At 42.7% G+C, this 20,446-nt stretch overlaps 1 protein-coding gene across 1 annotated transcript in view; it reads left to right on the plus strand.

Annotated features, from left to right (window-relative positions):
* RNF168 (ring finger protein 168) overlaps nucleotides 1-20,446 on the plus strand; it is a 37,698-nt gene that overhangs the window by 7,006 nt on the left and 10,246 nt on the right. Inside the window, exons 2-4 of the mRNA XM_033213207.1 lie at nucleotides 9,672-9,748; nucleotides 10,449-10,628; nucleotides 14,669-14,790. Coding sequence (XP_033069098.1) covers nucleotides 9,672-9,748; nucleotides 10,449-10,628; nucleotides 14,669-14,790 — 379 coding nt within the window. The remainder of the gene's footprint in view (nucleotides 1-9,671; nucleotides 9,749-10,448; nucleotides 10,629-14,668; nucleotides 14,791-20,446) is intronic.

Genomic DNA, 20,446 nt, shown 5'->3' on the forward strand with positions numbered 1-20,446 from the left:
ACCTCCCATTACAGGGATGAGCCATCGTGCCCTTCCTCTGTATATTTATTCTTTGTAGAGACAGGGTTTTGCTATGTTGCCCAGGCTGGTCTTGAACAGCTCACCTTAAGCAGTCCTCCCGTCTCAGCCTCCTAAAGTGCTGGAATTACAGGCCTGAGCCACCTATTTAAATTTTTAAATCAACTTACCAGTTTCTACTAACAGCCTGTTAGGAGTTTGATTGGGGTTGCATTGAACTTCATAGAACAATTTGGGGAGAATTGACATCCAAACAATAGAGTCCTTGTATCCATGAAAATAGTGTATTTCTCCGTTTGTGTAGGTCACTTTCAATTTTTTTCAGTAATGAAGTTAAAATAAGGTCATTAGAATGGGCCCTAATCCATTATGACTGGTTTCCTTATAAAAAGGAGAAATTTGGACACAGAGACAGAAACGCACAGAGGGAAGATGATGTAAAGACACAGAGTACCACGCAAGTCTGGAGGACTGGAGTGATGTGTTTACAAGCCAAGGAATGTCTAAGGTTATCAGCACAGCGTCAGAAGCAAGGAAGAGGCAAGGAAGGATCCCCTACAAGTTTCAAAAGTGTCATGGCCCTGCTGACACCTTTATTTTGGACTTCTAGCCAGAACTGTGAGACCATAAATTTCTGTATTTTCAAGTCACTCAATTTGTGGTACGTTTCTATGGCAGCCCTAAGAAACTAATATTTATCCCTGATTATATTATGACTTTTGAGACTGTTTTAAGTAAAATTTTTTAAATGTTCAGTATTGTCCATTGATAATTTATAAAATTAACTTTGTTAACACATAACACATAAAGTGAATCTACTCATTTACTTTATGTATTCTTAATGTATAGAAGGAAGGTTGTAAGAAAGCACATATATGAAATAGCTTTAAAAAATGAAGTATTTGAAAGTGAATTAGTGTGATGGAGACAGGTGTGTTTTACATTTGGATTTCTCAAAAAAGAATCCTATAGTAGGGAAGAATCAGCCTTAGAATGTCTAAATTTCCTTTCTGTTTGCGACTATCGTAAAAATTGATCCAGGCAAGAATCACAAATGGATGCCAAAACGCCTCCTTGAAAATTTGATGGAGAACTGAAGACTCATATAGTCTGAAAATATCACCTTACAGATTGCTTATTAATTACAAAGGGTAAAGGATACAGTTGAGAAGCCTGTTGTCGTGGTAATGGAGTGATCACAATTAACGTTATCCATGGAACAGACAAACACTGTGGCCTCCTGACAGGATGAGTGTAAGGCATAGCCTGAATCTAATTGTGAGAAGACAAAAATCCAAGTTGAAATTCTATAAAACGTAGTTGTTAGTACCTCAAAAATGTCAATGTCATGGAGGCAAAGCCTTAGGAATCGTTCTAGTTTAAAGGGAGGTTAAAAGAGAATGACAGCTAAATGCAGTGCATGACCCTGGATTAGAACATGGATTAGGACAAAGATTGCTATTAAAGACATTATGGGGATAGTGGGTGAAATTTTTATCATTGATATGATAGGTAATATATCGTTGTTAATTTTGTGGAACTTGATCGTTGTATATCAAGATCAGGAGATAAGGACAGCATCTCTTATGAGGTGTACACTTAAGGATTTGGTGAAGGGTTATGATCATGCAACTTTCAGATGGTTCAGAAAATACACACACACGAAAGACCATGTGGCAATTTAAAAACTTCATGAATCTAAATGCAGGTTGAATGGGGGTTTATCATACTATTTTTGCAATTTCTGTAGATTTGAAAATTTTCAAAATATTGAGGCAGAAAGTGCAAATTTATTTTATGTTATTTTATTTTCGAGACAGGGTCTCACTCAGTCGCCTAGGCTGGAATGCTGAGGAGCGAACTCGGCTCACTGTACCCTCCACCTCCTGGGCTCAAGCCATCCTCCCACCTCAGCCTCCTGAGTAGCAGGGATCACAGGCACACACCACTATGCCAGCCTAATTTTTTTAGTTTTTTGTAGAGATAGGGTCTCACTATATTACCCAGGCTGGTCTTGAACTCCTGAGTTCAGGAGTTCATCCTGCAGGAGTTTCGCCACGTTGGCCAGGCTGGTCTCGAACTCTTGACCTCAGATGATCCACCCGCCTTGACCTCCTAAAGTGCTGGGATTACAGGCGTGAGCCATCGTACCCGTCCTCCGTATATTTATTCTGTGTAGAGAGAGGGCATAGAGGCGGGCGGATCATCTGAGGTCAAGAGTTCAAGACCAGCCTGGCCAATGTGGTGAAACTCCTGCAGGAGTTCATACTCCTGCCTCATCCTCGCAAAATGCTGGGATCACAGGCGTGAGTCAGCACTTTGCCCCAATTGCCATTTATAGCCACACTACTTGGTGATGATCCAGCCACACTAATGTATATACTGCTTCACAAATCATATGCTTATTTTCCAGAGCAATTTTGGGCTTTTTATTTTTTAACTATCTCATGTTTTGCACCCTGTGCCCAGCCCAGGAATGCAGATTTAATTGGGAGAAGGGAACTGCCATTTACGTGGTGCTACAAGCAGTCTAGTTCAGTGATGGGAGGACAGTTTTATGAACAGCTCAACTGTTCAAGTTAAGGTTTATTATTTATTTTTATTTTTCATCCAGTATTATACATGCGGGTCTTTAACTAACTTGGATTTTTCCTTCAAAATAAAATAAAAAGCATGGGGATATATTTCCTCAAATGAGTCCCGGCTGCCTCGGAAGAACACTTGCTGTGAAGCAGCAAAATATCGAGTGTAGTAGGAACGTTTAGCTGAAGTGGGTTTCAACAGAAATTTTAGAGTTAACCAGAGCTGAAGAGTGTCGAGAGTTGTTTCCAACAGATGGCAGAAATTGTATAGTCACTTTCTATAAAACTGAGATATTCAAATTCCTCATAAAATTAGAATTAAGAAAGAGCAAGCAGGCCAGTTGCAGGGGCTCACACCTGTAATCTCGGTACTTTGGGAGTTCGAGGCAGGCAAATCGCTTGAGCCTGGGAGTTTGAGACCAGCCTGGCCAATATGGCAAAACCCCTCTCTACAAAAAGTACAAAAAAAAAAAAAAAAAAAAGCTGGGTGTGGTGGCAGGCGCCTGTAGTCTCAGCTACATGGGAGGCTCAGGCAGTAGCATTGTTCGAGTCTGGGAGGTGGACGCTGCAAAGAGCTGAGATTGCACCACTGCACTCCTGCCTGGGTGACAGAGTGAGACTGTTGTCTCAAAAAAAAAAAAAAAGACCAGGTGCGGTGGCTCACACTTGTAATCCCAGCACTTTGGGAGGCCGAGGTGGGCAGATCACGAGATCAGGAGATCGAGACCATCCTGGCTAACACAGTGAAACCCGTCTACTAAAAATACAAAAAACTAGCCGGGCGAGGTGGCGGCGCCTGTAGTCCCAGCTACTCCGGAGGCTGAGGCAGGAGAATGGCGTGAACCCGGGAGGCGGAGCTTGCAGGGAGCCAATATTGTGTCACTGCACTCCAGCCTGGGCCACAGAGCGAGACTCCATCTCAAAAAAAAAAAAAAAAATAGCAAATGCAAGACCAGGCGCAGTGGCTCATGCCTGTAATCCCAGCACTTTGGAAGGCAGGTGGGTCACCTGAGGTCAGGAATTCGAGACCAGCCTCGCCAACATGGTAAAACTCCGTCTCTACCAAAAATACAAAAAATTAGCCAGGTGTGGTAGGACAGGCCTGTAATCCCAGCTACTCGGGAGGCTGAGGCAGGAGAATTGCTTGAACCTGGGAGGCGGAGGTTGCAGTGAGCTGAGATCCGGCCACTGCGCTCCAGCCTGGGCGACAGAGACAGACTCCGTCTCAAAAAAAAAAAAAAAAAATAGCAAAGGGACTGGGTGCAGTGGCTCACACCTGTATGCCACAGCGCTTCAGGAGGCTAGGGCAGGAGAATTGCTTCAGCCCAGGAGTTGGAGGCTGCAGTGAGCTCTGATCGTGCCACTGAACTCCAGCCTGGGCAAGAGTGAGATCTTGTTTCCGAAAAAAAGAAACAGGCGAATGAAGACAATTTTAATTTGTGTCTGCAGTTGAGTAACTTACTGATCTTAATTTAGATTGTTTGTGTAGAAATAAATAAACTTTAAACATCTGTCACTCCATGGTTTAACAAAAGTGCAGTTCTCCGCTTGCTGTAGTTGGGCATCTTCTGTAAACTGCATGTGCCTTTCCTTTGCGTATTGTGGTTTTTAATTGATCTGTGGAAGTTCTGGTTATATTCTGGACACTAATTCTTTGGTGATTTATGTATTTGCAAGTAACGTCTAGTTTGTTTTTAACTTCATGATGTCTTTCATCACATGGAAGTTTTAATTGTTTTGGAATTTATCTCATATGTTCTTCTTAGTCATTTATAGTTTGTTTTTTCCATTAAAAACTTTTTTTTTTTTTTTGAGACGGAGTCTCGCTCTGTCGCCCAGGCTGGAGTGCAGTGGCCGGATCTCAGCTCACTGCAAGCTCCGCCTCCCGGGTTCACGCCATTCTTCTGCCTCAGCCTCCCGAGTAGCTGGGACTACAGGCGCCCGCCACCTCGCCCGGCTAGTTTTTTGTATTTTTTAGTAGAGACGGGGTTTCACCGTGTTAGCCAGGATGGTCTCGATCTCCTGACCTCGTGATCCGCCCGTCTCGGCCTCCCAAAGTGCTGGGATTACAGGCTTGAGCCACCGTGCCCGGCCTCCATTAAAAACTTTTTAATCCACCTTGAATTTGAGTACTGTATGAGGTAGGCATCTTAACTCCCCCTGCCTTTGATTGCCACTGATAGCCACACTACTTGGTAATAATCCAGTAACATGGATATATGTACTATTTCACTAATCATATGTTTATTTTCCAGAGCAATTTGGGGCTATGTATTTAATTTTTTTTTTTTTTTTGAGACGCAGTCTCACTCTGTCACCTAGGCTGGAGTGCAGTGGCGTGAACTCGGCTCACTGCAACCTCTGCCTTCGGGTTTAAGCTATTCTCCTGTCTCAGCCTCCTGAGTAGCTGGAATTACCAGCTACATAGCACGTGGACTGGGTGCAGTGGCTCACACATGTTACGTCAGTGCTTCAGGAGGCCAGGGCAGGATCATTGCTTCAGCCCAGGAATGGGAGGCTGCAGTGGGCTATGCACCACCACACCCAGCTAATTTTTGTATTTTTAGTAGAGATAGGTTTATTTGCCTTGTTGGCCAGACTGCTTTTGAACTCCTGACCTCAAGTGATCCACCTGCCTCCACTTCCCAAAGTGTTGAGATTAGAGGCGTAAGCCACGGCACCTGGCCCGGGCTTTTTGTTTTTTTAACTATCTCTTTATCAGTAGCTGTGTTAGTACCACACGTTTAGTTTAATTCTGCTTAATGATATGCTTTGATTTCTAATATAATACATCTGCCTTCATTATTGTTTTCCTAAATTAGCTACTTAAAAAAATTTTTTTTGAACAAAGATGGGGTCTTGCTCTGTTGACTAGGCTGGTCTTGATATCCTGAGCTCAAGTGTTCCTCCTGCCTCAGCCTTCCAAAGTGCTGGGATTACAGGCATGAGCCACTGTGCCCAGCCTCTTAGCTACTATTTTATTGTATCTAATGTGTAAAGTGATTTACTTTTTTTCTGGTTTTATTGTAAAAGATACATAACATAAAATCTGCCATGTTAACCATTTTAAATGTACAGTTGCGTGACATGAAGTACATTCATGTTTTTGTGCAGCTGTCACCACCATTCATCTCTGAACTTTCTCATCTTCCACACTTGAAACTGCCCATTAAACAATAATTCCCCATTCACCCCTCCCCCAGCCGCAGGCAGCCTCCATTCTTTCTGCCTCTGCGGGTTTAATTACTCTGGTATCTCATACGAGGGGAACCATACAGTATTTGTCCTTTGGTGTCTGGCTGTCTGGCACAGCATAGTGTCTCGAAGGTCCGTCGTGTTCTAGCACGTGTCGATCCCGTTTCCTTTTTTGGCCGAATACTCCATTGTGTGTGTATATATCTTAATGGATGACTATTATAAAAACCAAGTGTTGGCCGTCCTATGAAGCGGGATCTCTGTCGTTAGGATTCGTATTTCTCTGATGGCTATCGATGTTGAACATCTTTTCATGTGCTTATTGGTCATTGGTATATAATATTTGGAGAAATGTCTATGTAAGTCCTTTGCCCCCCGTCTTTTTTTTTTTTTTTTTTTTTTTTTTTTAAAGACCGGGTCTTACTATGTTGCCCAGGCTGGAGTGTACGGGCACAATCACAGCTCACTGCAGCCTCAAACTCCTGGGCTCAAGTGACTCTGCCTTGGCTTTGCAAGGTGCTGGGCTGATAGGCATAAAGCCACCACACCTGGCCTTTTGCCCCCACAGCACCCCTGCCTTTTATTTATTTGTTGAATTTTTGAGACTGGGTCTTGCTTTGTTGCCCAGGCTGGAGGGCAGTGGCACAGTCACAACTCACTGCAACCTCCACCTCCCAGGTTCAAGCAATTCTTCTGTCTCAGCCTCCCGAGTAGTTGGGATTACAGGCGCCCGCCACCACTCCCAGCTAATTTTGTACTTTTTGGTAGAGACAGGGTTTCACCATGTTGGTCAAGCTGGTCTCTAACTCCTGACCTCAAGTGATCCACCTGACTTGGCCTCCCAAAGTGCCGTGATTACAGACATGAGCCACTGTGCCCGGTCTACTGTCAGTTGTTTTATTTGGGTGTTTTTTTTGTTTGTTTGTTTGTTTTTGGAGATGGAATCTCCCTGTGTCATCCAGGCTGGAGTGCAGTGGCACAATCTCGGCTCACTGCAACCTCCACCTCCCAGGTTCAAGCGATTCTTCTGCCTCAGCCTCCCGAGTAGCTGAGACTACAGGTGCCCGCCACCACACCTGACTAATTTTTGTATTAGTAGAGACAGGGTTTTACCATATTGGCCAAGCAGGTCTTGAACTCCTGACCTTGTGATCCGCCTGCCTCAACCTTCAGCCTTCCAAAGTGCTGGGATTACAGGCGTGAGGCACCGTTCCCAGCTTACCTTAATTTTTTAAATGAAAATAGTGTGACTCTGCAGTTTCCCTGAAAAAAGTCTCAGATACCTCCAGAGTTTTATAGATTCTACTTTGAGGATTGCTGATCTAGGTCTCAGTTTAAGCCAGCTGAGTGTCCTGCTTTTTAAGGAGCCTTATATATGTCTCTCCTGTATATACCATTGTATTGTCTTGAATAGATCTTCCTTAGTGACCAAAATAAATGAGAATTCAGCATACTGCATCCCTAATTGTTTTGGAGTCACATCACTGTTTTTTAGTTTCTCTATTGCAGACTTTTCAAACTGCTGGCCTGCAGGCCATAGGAATCCTGTGTGTATGTTTTTTTGTGGTCCATCCAATGCCAATATTTAAGTTGGAAGATTTCTTATTAACATTTGGATTGCTGGATTTTCTTTTTTTTTTTTTTCTTTTCACTTGGATCCATTTATGGGTTGCAAGGGTAATTTTGTTACATGTATAGATTGCATAGTGGCGAAGTCAGGGCTTTTTAGGTTATCTACTACACAGATAATGTACATTGTACCCATTAAGTCATCTCTCAACATCCACCCCTGCCCTCTCTGGATTTTCTTGAGAAAGCAAAAGTATGGCATGAACAGGCCTGAGTTTCCTGCTAGTCGTAGTCAGCTGGAGTTGCGTAGCAGCTGCCCCTTGAAACAGGCAGATGGGTTCTCTTTTTTGGGTGTTCCCGTTTTACACTTTATAAAACAGTGTCTTGTTTTATAGAATGACATTCTTGTCAGATTTGCTGAGGATACATACACGCATTTAGGTTATTTTCTGACCCGGAATTATCTTTCAACTCCAGGGCGATGTTTTTTTTTTTGTTTTTTTTTTTTTTTGAGACGGAGTCTCGCTCTGTCGCCCAGGCTGGAGTGCAGTGGCCAGATCTCAGCTCACTGCAAGCTCCGCCCCCCGGGTTTAAGCCATTCTCCTGCCTCAGCCTCCCCAGTAGCTGGGACTACAGGCGCCTGCCACCTTGCCCGGCTAGTTTTTTGTATTTTTTAGTAGAGATGAGGTTTCACCGTGTTAGCCAGGATGGTCTCGATCTCCTGACCTCGTGATCTGCCCGTCTCGGCCTCCCAAAGTGCTGGGATTACAGGCTTGAGCCACCGCGCCCGGCCATCGATGATTTTTTCTCTTTGTATAGCTTACTGTTTCTCTAGTCCTGCAGATGTATTTCAAATGTCTGATGTTCCTTGGGTTAGCTTTTAGGCTTGAGAATGAGGCCCAGGAAAAAAGCTCTGTGTACATAGAAGGGTATTGGTGATGGACAGATGTTGAGTTCCAGCCGATGGAAACCTGGCTTTGTGCTTTGCCATCCCTAACTGCCCGATTGCAGAGGACTTTGCTCTGGGTCACCACCTCTTACATTAGCTGCCCTGGCTCTCTCTAGATCTGTTTCTTTAAAGAATATGCGTGTGTGCACCTGCACCCATATTCAGGGAGAAATGCCAGTAAGTCAGTGATTCTGATTTAATGGCTTATAAACCCCGAGTTCTGTTTTTGGTCCCCCTCTTCCTCACTCTAGACTCTATTGAGCCTCTCTCTAGGCAAATAGGAGGCAGATTCCCTTCCAGTTCTACCTCAGCTGTAGTCTTCCCTTCCAAGGATTTCTTTTCCTTCATTTCTGCTGTATCAATTATCTCTATTTCGTTGCCTTCCCATTTTCTAGAAATTTGTTATTTTAAGTAGGGCCGGGCACGGTGGCTCACGCCTGTAGTCCCAGCACTTTGGGAGGCTGAGGTGAGCAGATTGCCTGAGGTTAGGAGTTCGAAACCAGCCTGGCCAACATGGCAAAATCCAGTCTGTATTAAAAATACAAAAATTAGCTGGGCATGGTGGGGCATGCCTGTAATCCCAGCTACTCAGGAGGCTGAGGCACCAGAATTGTTTGAACCTGGGAGGCAGAGGTTGCAGTGAGCTGAGATTGCACCACTGCACAGCCTGGGCGACAGAGCAAGACTCTGTCTCCAAAAAAAAAATTTTTTTTAATTGGTTAACTTCCTCTGCTAATCTCTGCTGTTGTAGGATTACAGTTTTTAAAAATTTCTTTACTGTCATTTTAATGGAGTTTAGAGGAAGGGTTAAGTATATGCATTCATGTGCCATTTCAAACCCAAAACCCTAAACCTCCAACCTTATAAAATGGAATTCCAGGCCAGGCGCAGTGGCTCATGCCCGTAGTCACAACACTTTGGGAGGCCGAGGTGGGTGGATCACTTGAGGTCAGGAGTTCAAGACCAGCCTGGCCAACATGGTGAAACTCTGTCTCTACCAAAAATATAAAAAATTAGCCAGGTGTGGTGGTGCATGCCTATAATCCCAGCTACTCAGGAGGAGGGTGAGGCAGGAGAATCGCTTGAACCTGGGAGATGGAGATTGCAGTGTGCTGAGATTGTGCCACTGCACTCCAGCCTGGGCAACAGAGCAAGGCTCTGTCTCAAAAAAAATAAGTAAATCTAGAAAAAAAATAATAAATTTTAAGAATGGAATTCCAAAAGGAGATATTGCTGTAGTTGTTAATAGTTGTATATTTTAATTTTTCATTTTAATATTAGTAAGTTTTAATGGAAGACCAAAGTTACCATAAAATTGTGTTGTCTGTAATGTTATTTTATTTTTTGATATGAAATAGCTGATGACTGTCAGCCAGTTCGTCTGTTAAGTAAACCTGGGGAATTGAGAAGAGAATATGAAGAGGAAATAAGTAAGGTAGGTGCTAAATATTCTTTTTTTTGGAATATTTCTCTGCTGTGTTTTTAGTTTCAGATTTTAATTTAGTTTTGTGTGCTTATATAACTAGTATATCTTGAAATATGGATAATTTTAATATATTTTATAAGGGCTTTGTTTTTTGCCATAATTTACTTCTACATGATAAATGCTCTTATGTGATAGTGTTCCCTAAGCATTTACATATTAAGGAAAATTTTTAACTCTTTTTTTCCTAATTTAATCCATACCAGGACGTTTTTTAATTTCCCTAAAGTTTTGAGCTTAAAGAAAAAGGGTGGTAGATTATGGGTTTAGATGAGGAAAGGCTAAAGGGCTGACTGTGAAGCTCCTAAGTAGAAGAAGTACCTAAAAAGCAGTGTTTACAGTGAAGCGTTACGTTTTAATTACATGTGAAGTTTTACATAAATAGAGCTTTTTCTCTTTTTTTGTTAGTCTTCAAAATTTTGTGTGTAATTCTCACTTGTAATGCATCTCAGGCTGGGTGCGGAGGCGCACACCTGTAATTCCAGTGCTTTGGGAGGCCGAGATGGGACAGCTATCTTGCGGGAATCTACTCCATTTGAGATCATTTAAATCTCTCCCAATTTGTTCTTTTTCTACTTTATTCTTATTATGAAATATTGCAAGTATACCAAAGCGTTCAGAAAAGGATTGCTCTTTATTAATCACTTTTAAGGTGGAGGCAGAGCGACGGGCCAGCGAGGAAGAAGAGAACAGAGCCAGTGAAGAATACATACAGAGACTGTTGGCAGAGGAGGAAGAAGAGGAAAAAAGACAGGCAGAAAAAAGGCGAAGAGCGATGGAAGAGCAACTGAGAAGTGATGAAGAACTGGCAAGAAAGCTAAGCATTGATATTGTAAGTTGTAGGCGAGAACGTTGAGGTGTGGTCCCCCCTTGGTATGCACTGCAGAACCCACTCATAGGAAGAATCAGCTCCTTGTGTTTCCAGGTCTGCATCCCACAAAGACTGTCTTTTTCCACCCCAGGCTGGTCGAATTTGAGTGTTCGGAGCCTGCTGATACGGAAAGCGAACTATTAGCATTCCTATTGCTTTGACTGTGGTTTTCAAAGAACAGAAGAGATGGCGTTGCCATAATTAGAAGCTATTGATGACATTTTCTCTTTACTTAAAGTAAAATTGTTTTGCATATTGTTACATATTTGCTCTTCCAGGTTTTTGGGGTTTTTGGTTTTCTGAGACAGGTCGTACTCTGTCACGCAGGTTGGAGTGCAGTGGCGTAATCATGACTCACTGCAGCCTCGACCGCTGGGCTCCGGTGACCCTTCCAGCCTCCCGAGTAGCTGGGACTACAGGCTTGCACCACCATGCCTAGCTAGTTTTTTATGGAGACACAGTTTTGCCATGTTTCCCAAACTGATGTCAAGCTCCTGGGCTCAAGCCATTCACCTGCCTCGGCCTCCCAAAATGCTGGGTTTATGGTGTGAGTCACTGCAGATTGTTTAAAAACTTTTTTATATGTAGGAAAGCTATTCAGTGAAGAATGAAAGCCTCCTTTTAAATTTTCTTTCACCTCTCCACTCCCGTTCCTTTTCCATTTATATCAGTCTCTTTCCCCAAAGGTAACCACTATTAACAGTTTCTTACAACTTTTTTCTTGCCAGGGTGCAATGGCTCAGGCCTATAATCCCAGTACTTTGGAAAGCTGAGGCGAGAGGATCGCTCAAGCCCAGGAGTTTGAGACCAGCCTGGGCAACAAAGTGAGACCCTGTTTCTACAGAAAAATTAAATAATTAGCCGAGTGTGGTGGTACCTGCCTGTAGCTCCACCTACTGGGAGGGGCTGAGGCAGGAGGATCCCTTGAGCCCAGGAGTTTTGAGGTTACAGTGAGCTAATCTCGCCACTGCACTTCAACCTGGAAGAACGTCTCAAAAAAAAAAAAAGCTTTTTTTCTTTGTTCACCTAAAAAGGATTATACAAAAAGCAATCACACTGTTTTGCTGCTTGCATTTTTTCCACTTGATACATCTTAGAGATTTTTCATATTACTACATATAGTCAATCTAATTCTTTTAAAGAGTAGAACAATATTCCATTTTATGGATGTAAATCACATTTTGAAAGTAAAGCACATTAAATTTTTAGATAATGTATTAAACTTGGATGTTATGCTTCCTGTAGTTAAATTGCTGCCTGTAAAACAATGAATTAAAGGGTGTGTGATAAAACACATACTTTAAGATCAGAGGGTACAGTGGAGCCTAGTGGTTTGAACAAGCCTGGCAGAGGAACCTGGGAGTGCGGTTGACATACGAACTCTCCTATTTACTCCAAATCTATTAAATCAGGGTCTCCAGGGATGGGACCTAGGGAAGTCTATCTTCAGAGGCATCTAGGGAAGCGCGAAACATTCAGGTTTGAGCATCTCTGAAAACAATTCCTCAGCTTTCAAATAACAGATATCTCAACATACACTTACCATCAGATCATGGGTAATACAAGGACTATTGTCTATTGTATTTATTCTATTGTATTGTTTTTTGAGACAGGTCTTACTCTGGGAAATACAGTACAATAGAATGAAATATATATGTGTTATATATATACATATATTTATATATACATATATAGACACATATATTTATATACACATATATTTATATATGTGTATATATATACATATATTTATATACACACACACACACTCTCTTACCAAAACGAGTATACTCAGAATTGGGAATTTTTTTCTTTTTTGAGAGGCATACCATTCATCATAATATACCCAAATTTTGGGTTATATGCACCTTTTTATGTGTCTTTTGAGTAGAATCACTTTAGAAAGATACACAATCAGGAAACTAAAAGTCATTGACCAATGGAATAATAATTGGAATAGGGAAGAAATATATCTAGTTTTCCCATGGTATTATAAGAGTAGATTTATTGATATTATAGAATAATTTTTTAACTTATTTTTTATGAGTAGATTTATTGATATTGTAGAATACTTTCTTTTTAACTAATTTTTTTTGAGACAGCCTCTCACTCTGTAACCCAGGCTGGAGCGCAGTGGTGCAGCCTCAGCTCCCGGTTCAAGCAATTCTCCTGCCTCAGCCTCCCGAGTATCTGGGATTACAGGCACCACCACACCCTGTTAATTTTTGTATTTTTGGTGGAGATGGGGTTTCGCCATGTTGGCCAGGCTGGTCTTGAACTCCTGGCCTTGTGTGATCCACCCACTTCGGCATCCCAAAGTGTTGGGATTACAGGCGTGAACCACCATGCCCAGCCTAGAATAATTTTCTTTTTTTTTTTTTTTTTTTTGAGACAGAGTCTCGCTCTGTCGCCCAGGCTGGAGTGCAGTGGCCAGATCTCAGCTCACTGCAAGCTCCGCCTCCCGGGTTTACGCCATTCTCCTGCCTCAGCCTCCCGAGTAGCTGGGACTACAGGCGCCCGCCACCTCGCCTGGCTAGATTTTTTTTGTATTTTTTAGTAGAGACGGGGTTTCACCGGGTTAGCCAGGATGGTCTCGATCTCCTGACCTCGTGATCCGCCCGTCTCGGCCTCCCAAAGTGCTGGGATTACAGGCTTGAGCCACCGCGCCCGGCCCAATAATTTTCTATTTATTTATGAAAGTTTGGTGGTTTAAGGCCAAATATTCATCATCACCATATATGAACTTTTCCATTAGGGTAGTAAGAAACTTATGAGACTGGTACAGCAAGTAAATATTTATGATTTTTATTGATATGCCCTTAAAGTCCAGAACTAAAATATTATTACATAGAACTCTTCTTGCGGGTATATCCACAGCTCTTTGAATATGTCCATATAGATAAAAGTAATTATGTAAAATTATTTATTAAAAACATCAACAGGCTGGGCGCAGTGGCTCAGACCTACAGTCCCAACACTTTGGAAGGCTGAGGTGGGGGAATCACTTGTTTCCAATAGTTGAAGACCAGCCTGGGCAACATAGTGAGTCTTCATCTCTACAAAACATTTTTTAGAAAGTAGCTGGGCATGGTGGCGTATGCCTGTGTCCTAGCTACTCGAGAAGCTAAGATGGGAGGATTGTCTGAGCCCAGGAGGTTGAGGCTGCAGTGAGCTATGATCACTCCACTGCACTCCAGCCTGGATAACAGAGTAAGACTGTCTCAAAACAAAACAAAAAAACCCACCTAGCCAAGCATGGTGGCTCATGCCTGTAGTCCTAGCTACATGGGAGGTGAAGGCAGGAGGATCACTGGAACATGGGAGGTCAAGGTTGCAAGGAGCCGTGATTGCTGCACTGCGCTCTAGCCTCGGCAGCAGAGTGAGACCTTGTCTTTTTAAAAAAAAAAAAAAAAAAAAGGCTGGGCATGGTGGCTCACGCCTGTAATCCTAGCACTTTAGGAGGCCGAGGTGGGTGGATCACAAGGTCAGGAGATCAAGACCATCCTGGCTAACGCGGTGAAACCCTGTCTCTACTTAAAAAAATACAAACAATTTGCTGGGCGAGGTGGCGGGCGCCTGTAGTCCCAGCTACTCGGGAGGCTGAGGCAGGAGAATGGCGTGAACCCGGGAGGTGGAGCTTGCAGTGAACCGAGATCGCGCCACTGCACTCCAGTCTGGGCGACAGAGCGAGACTCTGGCTCAAAAAAGAAAAGAAAGGAAAGAAAAATCAACAGGAATTATCAGCTGATGAGATTAGTATTATGCATTATTTTGTGCTTGATGATGTATAATAAAAATGTAATTAACTTAGACCAACTTGGATGAACATAGTTTATTCTGAGTTGTGCATGGCCAATATTCTTCAAGGGATGTATAGAATTTAAATGTAACTATAATTTCTGAAAAATGCTGTTTGAATTTTTGAATTAGTCAAATTAATAGCTTATTTTATCATAAAGTTCTCTCTCATAATGTCTGTTACGCTTTTTCTATTGTTGAAGAACAATTTCTGTGAGGGAAGTATCTCGGCTTCTCCCTTGAATTCCAGAAAATCTGATCCAGTTACACCCAAGTCTGAAAAGAAAAGTAAGAACAAACAAAGAAACCCTGGAAATATTCAGAAGTAAGTGAGCGTGGCTATGAATTATTTATTGACCTCCTACTATATGCCAGCATTTTCTGTTCATATAGACTACTGAGTCTCAAAGTTTGGTCCATGAACTTTGTATGAAAACAGTCTGAGGTTGAGGTAAAGTGAAAAGGAGAGAGCTACTCTCACAGCTTCCTGTTGGCCAGCATGAAGAGAGAGGTGAAATGTGCCAGGCTTTTCACTCAGCCAGTTATTGTGCAGATTTATACTTTTACTGGCTCAGGATTCCCACTTTTCTCAAAGTGAACCATCGGATTCCTCTTCCTCTTGGTTTAAATTCAGATGAATAAAACTGGTCCCGGATAGGCTTATCTTCATTGAAGGAGTTTACAGTTTGTCTTCGTATTTCTTCTCTGTTACACCGAATGCAGGAGCCAGTAGTCCCAGGTGGCGAAACTGAGCTTCACCACAGCACTGTCCAGGCTCAGGTACTAGGTGGAGTTGGTGGCTTTATGCGAACATCAGCTTTCCCGTGTAATTCATAGTTGGAAAAGTTTAAAAACCACAATGTAGACTTGAAAAATACATAAGGACTTCTGGTTTAACTGAGGAAATATGTGCAGTAACTCACCTCCTTCCAAGATTTGTTGGAATTTTGGATTTGGGGTGGGAGGAAGCTTAGGAGAAGGGAATGTTAAATGAGGGAGGTACTATCAAAAAAAAAAAAAAAAAAAAAAAAGATGTGACAATATCAGGGTTGCCAGTTCTCATGATGTGCAAAGTAAAAATGAAGAGAAAACCTCTAAAATGCAGAGGTATTTCATATGGATACAATATTCTGCTTAAGGCTATATAACTCATGAATCTTTATGTATCTAAATATATACTTTGAAATACATAAAAATAAAAAATTACCAGAAATACAAGAAAAAACAGGATTTAAAAGTAAAAATTGAGAAACTGACGGATTAAAGTTGTAACAATATTAAAAACAGATAAAGTCTGTTTCCTAGAATATATGAAAACTCTTCTAACTCAACAACAGAAGACAAATAAGTAAAAACTGGACAAAGGGACTTGAGTAGACGTTTTTTCCATGATGTACAAAATGGCCAATAAGTACACGAAGATACGTTTAACATCATTAGTTATTAGGGAAATGCATATCAAAACCACGGTGAGATAGCATTTCATACCCTTTAGAATGTCTATAATCCACAAAAAGGGAAAAGAATAAGTGTGGACAAAGATGTGGAGAAACTGGAATCCTTGCGCATTGCTTGGTAGGAATGTAAAGTGGTGTCTTGCTGCAGGAAACAGTTGGTGATTCCTCAAAAAGTTAAACAGAATTAGCACATGACCCAGCAGTTCCACTCCTAGGTATGTACCCAAAAGAACTGAAAGCAAGTGTTCAAACAAATGCTAGTACATGAGTATTTGTGTCAACATTATTCAAATAACCAAAAGGTAGAACAACCCAAATGTCCATTAACAAATGCATGGGTAAACAAAATGTGGCGTTCCATTTTATGTGAATTCCACCGCAATTCAAAAGTTTAAAAATGAATAACAGGGCCGGGTGCGGTGGCTCACGCCTGTAATCCCAGCACTTTGGGAGGCCGAGGTGGGTGGATCATGAGGTCAGGAGATCGAGACATGGTGAAAACCTATCTCTACTAAAAATACAAAACCATTAGCTGGGTGTGGTGGCGGCGCCAGTAGTCCCAGCTACTCGGGAGGCTGAGGCAGGAGAATGGCGTGAACGCGGGAGGCGGAACTTGCAGTGAGCCCAGATCGTGCCACTGCACTCCAGCCTGGGCGACAGAGTGAGACTCCATCTCAAAAAAAAAAAAATGAATAACAGGACTATATAGTTTTAAAATTAAGAAAAATTTCTAAACAACTTGTTGATTGAAGAGTAAATTTTGTTGGAAATACAGAACTGAAAATATGCGTGAAAACTGGTATGTGGCTAAAGTGGTATTGAGAAGGCTTTACATGCCATATCAGAAAGGGCAGCCAGGTGTTGTGGCACGTACCTGTAATCCCAGCTACTTGGGAGGCTGAGGCAGGAGGATTGCTTAAGCCCAGGGAGTTTGACTTTGGGACCAGCTTGGACGACATAGCAAGATCCTGTCTCTTAAAAAAAAAAAAAAAGAAGAAAGAAAAAAGCTGGGCACAGTGCCTCATGCCTATAATCCCAGCACTTTAGGAGGCTGAGGTCTGAGGTAGTAGGACTGCTTGACGCCAGGAGTTCAAGACCAGACTGGGCAACATAGTAAGACACCGTCTCTACACAAAATAAAAAAATTAGCCAAACACAGTGGCACTGCCTATAACCCCAGCCACTTGGGAGGCTGAGGTGGGAGAATTGCTTGAGCCCAGGAGGTCGAAGCTGCAGTGAGCTAGGATCATGTCTCAAAAAAGAAAACAGCAGCTGAAAATGTATTTAAAAAGACAATTCCAGGAATATATTGCTGGTTTAATGGTAGAAAATGAATCAATGCAAGTTATTCCATTAGCTGTATGAATATGAAATACATGAGATGATAATTCTTAATGAAGTGGTAACAGAAACTTTTTTAACCTGTTGAAGGATATCTACCAAAGTCTTCCATCACATATCATACTTAATAGTGGAACATGGAAATTATTTCCTTCTTTTTTTTTTGAGACAGAGTCTTGCGTGCTCTGTCACCCAGGCTGGAGCTCAGTGGTGCGATCATGGCCCACTGCAACCTCAAACTCCTGGGTACAAGCGATCCTCCTGCCTGAGCCTCCCAAAGTGCCTGGATTTCAGGAGTGAGCCGCCAGGCCCAGCCATTCCCCTTTTAAGGTCAGGAAAACACAAAGGTGGCTTACTACTCTCCACCTGTTTTCAGACTCATGTTGGAGATTTTAGTCTGCACAGTAACACAATAAAAGGAGATAAAACATATGAGTCTGGAAAGGAGGGAAAAAGCAGCTATCATTCTTCAGAGGCAGTATAACTATCTATGTAGAAAACCCAAAAAGTCAGAGGTGCATTTTTAGAATGAAGAGTTTAGCAAGGTTGCCAGATATAAAATCTATACAAAAAGTCAGTTGTCAAATGTAACTTTAAAAATACTCTGTCGATAATAGTATCAGAAAATAAAAGTACTTAGAAATAAATGTATTAAAATCTGAGCCAAGCATGATGGCTCATGCCTGTAATCCCAGCACTTCGGGAGACTGGGCGAGAGGATTGCTTGGGCCCAGGAGTTCAAGACGAACCTGGGCACCAGAGGGAGACCCCATCTCTTAAACAATTTTTAAAAATTCACCATGCGTGATGACGCACCTGTCGTCCCAGCTACTCAGATGGCTGAGGCAGGAGATCACTTGAGCCTGAGGTTGTGGCTGTAGTGAGCTGTGATATTACCACTGCACTCCAGCCTGGGCAACAGACAAGACCATGTCTCAAAAAACTACAAATCTGTAAGACCCACGGAGAACATCGTACTATATTAAATGTACAGTATTCATGGGTTAGAAGATGATGCCTAATCCTACAAAATGGTCAGATCTCCTCAAACGGATCGATACAATTAGTGCAATTCGAGTCAGAATTCCAACTTTTCAAATTTTCTTTTTTTTTTTGAGACAGAGTCTCGCTCAGAATCATACAATGCTAATCAGTAAAGTGTTTGGAGATGCAAAAGTGTGGTGAATCTGTTTTAAAAAGTAAGATATAAGAAACTCAGGATAGTGTGAGGTGGGAGATGAGGAGGCCCCGTAGGAGACTTTGGAACCAATGATTTCTTTTCCCTTCAACCATGTAATAAGCATATAGGCTTTCATGGTAATCGAAATGTTTAAATGTTTTAGAAGAACAACATGTTTTTTGTTTTGTTTTGTTTTGTTTTTAATGGACCACAGAGCAGCAAACACATATTTTAAAGTGCACCAGTCTTCAGCACCATAAGACAGGGTAAAAAAGAAAAAGTAAAACAATTTAAATTTAAAAAGACGGTGCACCAATGCTAAGTACACTTTTCTGGTGAATTTTTGTGTGTGTATCAACCACCCTACAGATGAAGACAGGAAATATTTACAAAGCTTTGCTTGTGCCCTTTCCCTTTCCAGTCAGTGTCCCCCTCCCCATAACCATGCTGTGCTGTGATTCTTACATACGTTGTATGACTGTTCTCTCATAAACTATTTGTTTTCATAAGGCAGACTTGGAAAGATCTTAAGACATTAGTGAAAAAAGCAAATCACAGGCCGGGTGCAGTAGCTCACGCATGTAATCCTAGCACTTTGGGAGAATGAGGCAGGCGGATTGTTTGAGGTCAGGAGTTCAAAACCAGCCTGGCCAACATGGTGAAACCCTGTCTCTACTAAAAATACAAAAAAATTAGCCAGGCGTGGTGGTGGGCACCTGTAATCCCAGCTACTGGGGAGGCTGAGCCAGGAGAATTGCTTGAGCCCAGGAGGCGGAGGTTGCATGAGCCAAGGTCACACTGCAGCACTCCATCCCGGGTGACAGAGCGAGCCTCCATCTCAAAAAAAGAGTGTGAAAAAGAGTGTGAGGCTGGGTGTGCTGGCTCATACCTGCGGTCCCAGCACTTCGGGAGGCCAAGGCAGGTGGATCACTTGAGCCCAGGAGTTTGAGACCAGCCTGGGCAACATGCGGAAACCCTGTCTCTACAAAAAATAACAAGAATTAGCCGGGCGTGGCATGCCTGTGGTCTCAGCTGTTTGGGAGGCTGAGGTGGCAGGATCACTTGAGCCTGGGAGGTCAAGGGTGCAGTGACTGTGATGGTGCTACTGTACTTCAGCCTTAGTGACAGAGCAAGACCCTGCCTTACAGGTGCAGTGGCTCAAGCCTGTAATCCCAGCTCTTTGGGAGGTTGAGGTGGGTGGATCACCTGAGGTCAGGAGTTCAAGACCAGCCTGGCCAACATGGCGAAACCCTGTCTCTACTAAAAATACAAAAATTAGCCAGGCATGGTGGCGAGTGCCTATAATCCCAGCTACCAGGAGGCTAAGGCAGAGAGAATTGCTTAAAACCCAGTGAACTGAGATTGTGCCACTGCACTCCAGCCTGGACAATAGAGTGAGACTCCGTCTCAAAAAAATAAATAAATAAAACAGTGGCCAGGTGTGGTAGCTCATGTCTGTAATCCCAACACTTTGGGAAGCCTAGGTGGGTGGATCACCTGAGGTCAGGAGTTCGAGACCAGCCTGTCTCTACTAAAAATACAAAAATTCGCTGGTGGTGCATGCCTATAATCCCAGCTACTTGGGAGGCTGAGGCAGGAGAGTTGCTTAAACCCAGGAGGCGCGTGCCATTGTACTTCAGCCTGGGTGACAGAGCGAGACTGTGTCCCCCAAAAAATAAATAAAAACGATAGTATGTATTTCATAGAAGTCGTATTTTTTTTTTTTTTTTTTTTTTTTTTTGAGGCGGAGTCTCGCTCTGTCGCCCAGGCTGGAGTGCAGTGGCCAGATCTCAGCTCACTGCAAGCTCCGCCTCCCGGGTTTACGCCATTCTCCTGCCTCAGCCTCCCGAGTAGCTGGGACTACAGGCGCCCGCCACCTCGCCCGGCTAGTTTTTGTATTTTTAGTAGAGACGGGGTTTCACCATGTTAGCCAGGATGGTCTCGATCTCCCGACCTCGTGGTCCGCCCGTCTCGGCCTCCCAAAGTGCTGGGATTACAGGCTT

The sequence above is a fragment of the Trachypithecus francoisi genome, unplaced genomic scaffold (assembly GCF_009764315.1).
Source record: "Trachypithecus francoisi isolate TF-2019V2 unplaced genomic scaffold, Tfra_2.0 Lachesis_group0, whole genome shotgun sequence".
Lineage (NCBI taxonomy): Eukaryota > Metazoa > Chordata > Mammalia > Primates > Cercopithecidae > Trachypithecus > Trachypithecus francoisi.